At 38.3% G+C, this 1,606-nt stretch overlaps 1 protein-coding gene across 1 annotated transcript in view; it reads left to right on the forward strand.

Annotated features, from left to right (window-relative positions):
- The window catches only part of LOTGIDRAFT_176472 (hypothetical protein), a gene marked incomplete at both ends in the record, with an annotated part of 7,572 nt that extends 5,998 nt beyond the window's left edge, over positions 1-1,574 (forward strand). The window contains 3 exons of the mRNA XM_009050656.1: positions 144-252; positions 606-755; positions 1,375-1,574. Coding sequence (XP_009048904.1) covers positions 144-252; positions 606-755; positions 1,375-1,574 — 459 coding nt within the window. The remainder of the gene's footprint in view (positions 1-143; positions 253-605; positions 756-1,374) is intronic.
- Positions 1,575-1,606: the final 32 nt, after the last annotated feature.

A 1,606-nucleotide genomic window follows, 5' to 3' on the forward strand; every position in this document is an offset into this window, starting at 1 on the left:
TTCATTCATTCATTCATTCATTCATTCATTCATTTATTCATTCATTCAATCATTCATTTATTCATTCATTTATTCATTCATTTATTCATTCATTCATTCATTCATCATTCATTCATTCATTCAATCAATCTGTCTATTTTCAGAACATATAGTATGTGAAGATGAATTTAAGTTTGCACTATTAGCCAATAATTGCCTGTATCCAGGGTTATCTACCTTGGTATCATTACTGGTTCATACATCAGACGGACAGTAAGTCTCCTTTCAGCTTTAAACTGTTAGCTCTTTCACTATGAAATACTTTGAAATCACGCGGAGCTCCATATCTGTTGTAAAAAGGTTTTCAAATTTTTTTATGTGTATCAGGGACACTGATAGCATCAATTTACATCATTCCAATTTTCAATCAGACATCTGTGGTTCCTGCAATTCCACTAAAACTAAGTGTTTGATGACGTCACTAATCACAAAGGACCTTAGATAATATTAACAGCTTTTGCGATGGCGTGTGTTTAACTTTGGTCTTGAACGATCAAATTCAATTTACAACTGGACTGTGTCTCTCATGGAATTGAAGGATACAGTTTTTATAAATTGTTTTGTAGAGAGGCAGAACTGGCCAATGAACAATGGCAGCAACTTTACGGTCGTCACTCTGGCAATGAGATCTACCACATTCAACTGGCCAAAAGCTCCTTCTTCAGTCGATACGAAGGCAAGAAATTCACTGAAGCATCTGCAGATGCTCATCAGAGGTTAGTATCTAAAAATAGAAGAAACAACCAGTTATACTGGGTTCACGAGGATCCTTTCTACCAGCTGGTCCTTGGTCAAACCTCTTGGTATTGATCTTTCCTGGATTATCTGTACCCATTTACAGCTGGGTTGACTGGAATAATGAGGATCCTTTCTACCAGCTGGTCCTTGACTAAACCTCTTGGTATTGATCTTTCGTGGATTATCTGTACCCATTTACAGCTGGGTTGACTGGAATAATGAGGATCCTTTCTACCAGCTGGTACTTGATCAAACCTCTTGGTATTGATCTTTCCTGGATTATCTGTACCCATTTACAGCTGGGTTGACTGTTATAATGAGGATCCTTTCTACCAGCTGGTCCTTGGTCAAACCTCTTGGTATTGATCTTTCCTGGATTATCTGTACCCATTTACAGCTGGGTTGACTGGAATAATAAGGATCCTTTCTACCAGCTGGTCCTTGGCCAAACCTCTTGGTATTGATCTTTCCTAGATTATCTGTACCAATTTACAGCTGGGTCAACTTATTCAAGACCTTTCTCATGTCGATGTAGATTAGAACCCACCACCACCATTAGACCTAAGTAACAACTCAAAGGATGTTATATAATTTCAGATTTGGTGTAGCATTGCTAGCCATCTTAGATACCCAGACCTCTGAACCACGCCTACAGCTGAATCCTGGGCCCACCTACACTATGAAACCCACTGATTACTGTTTTTATATGTCAGTTACTAAAGAAGAATACTCTCAGATCAGTCCTGAAGCTCTTCGAGATGATGTTGACAAATCAGCCAAACAATCCAAAACTTTAGGTAAGCGACTAACTTATTATGATGGGTATCTA

This window comes from Lottia gigantea (genome assembly GCF_000327385.1).
Source record: "Lottia gigantea unplaced genomic scaffold LOTGIsca_1509, whole genome shotgun sequence".
Taxonomy (NCBI): domain Eukaryota; kingdom Metazoa; phylum Mollusca; class Gastropoda; family Lottiidae; genus Lottia; species Lottia gigantea.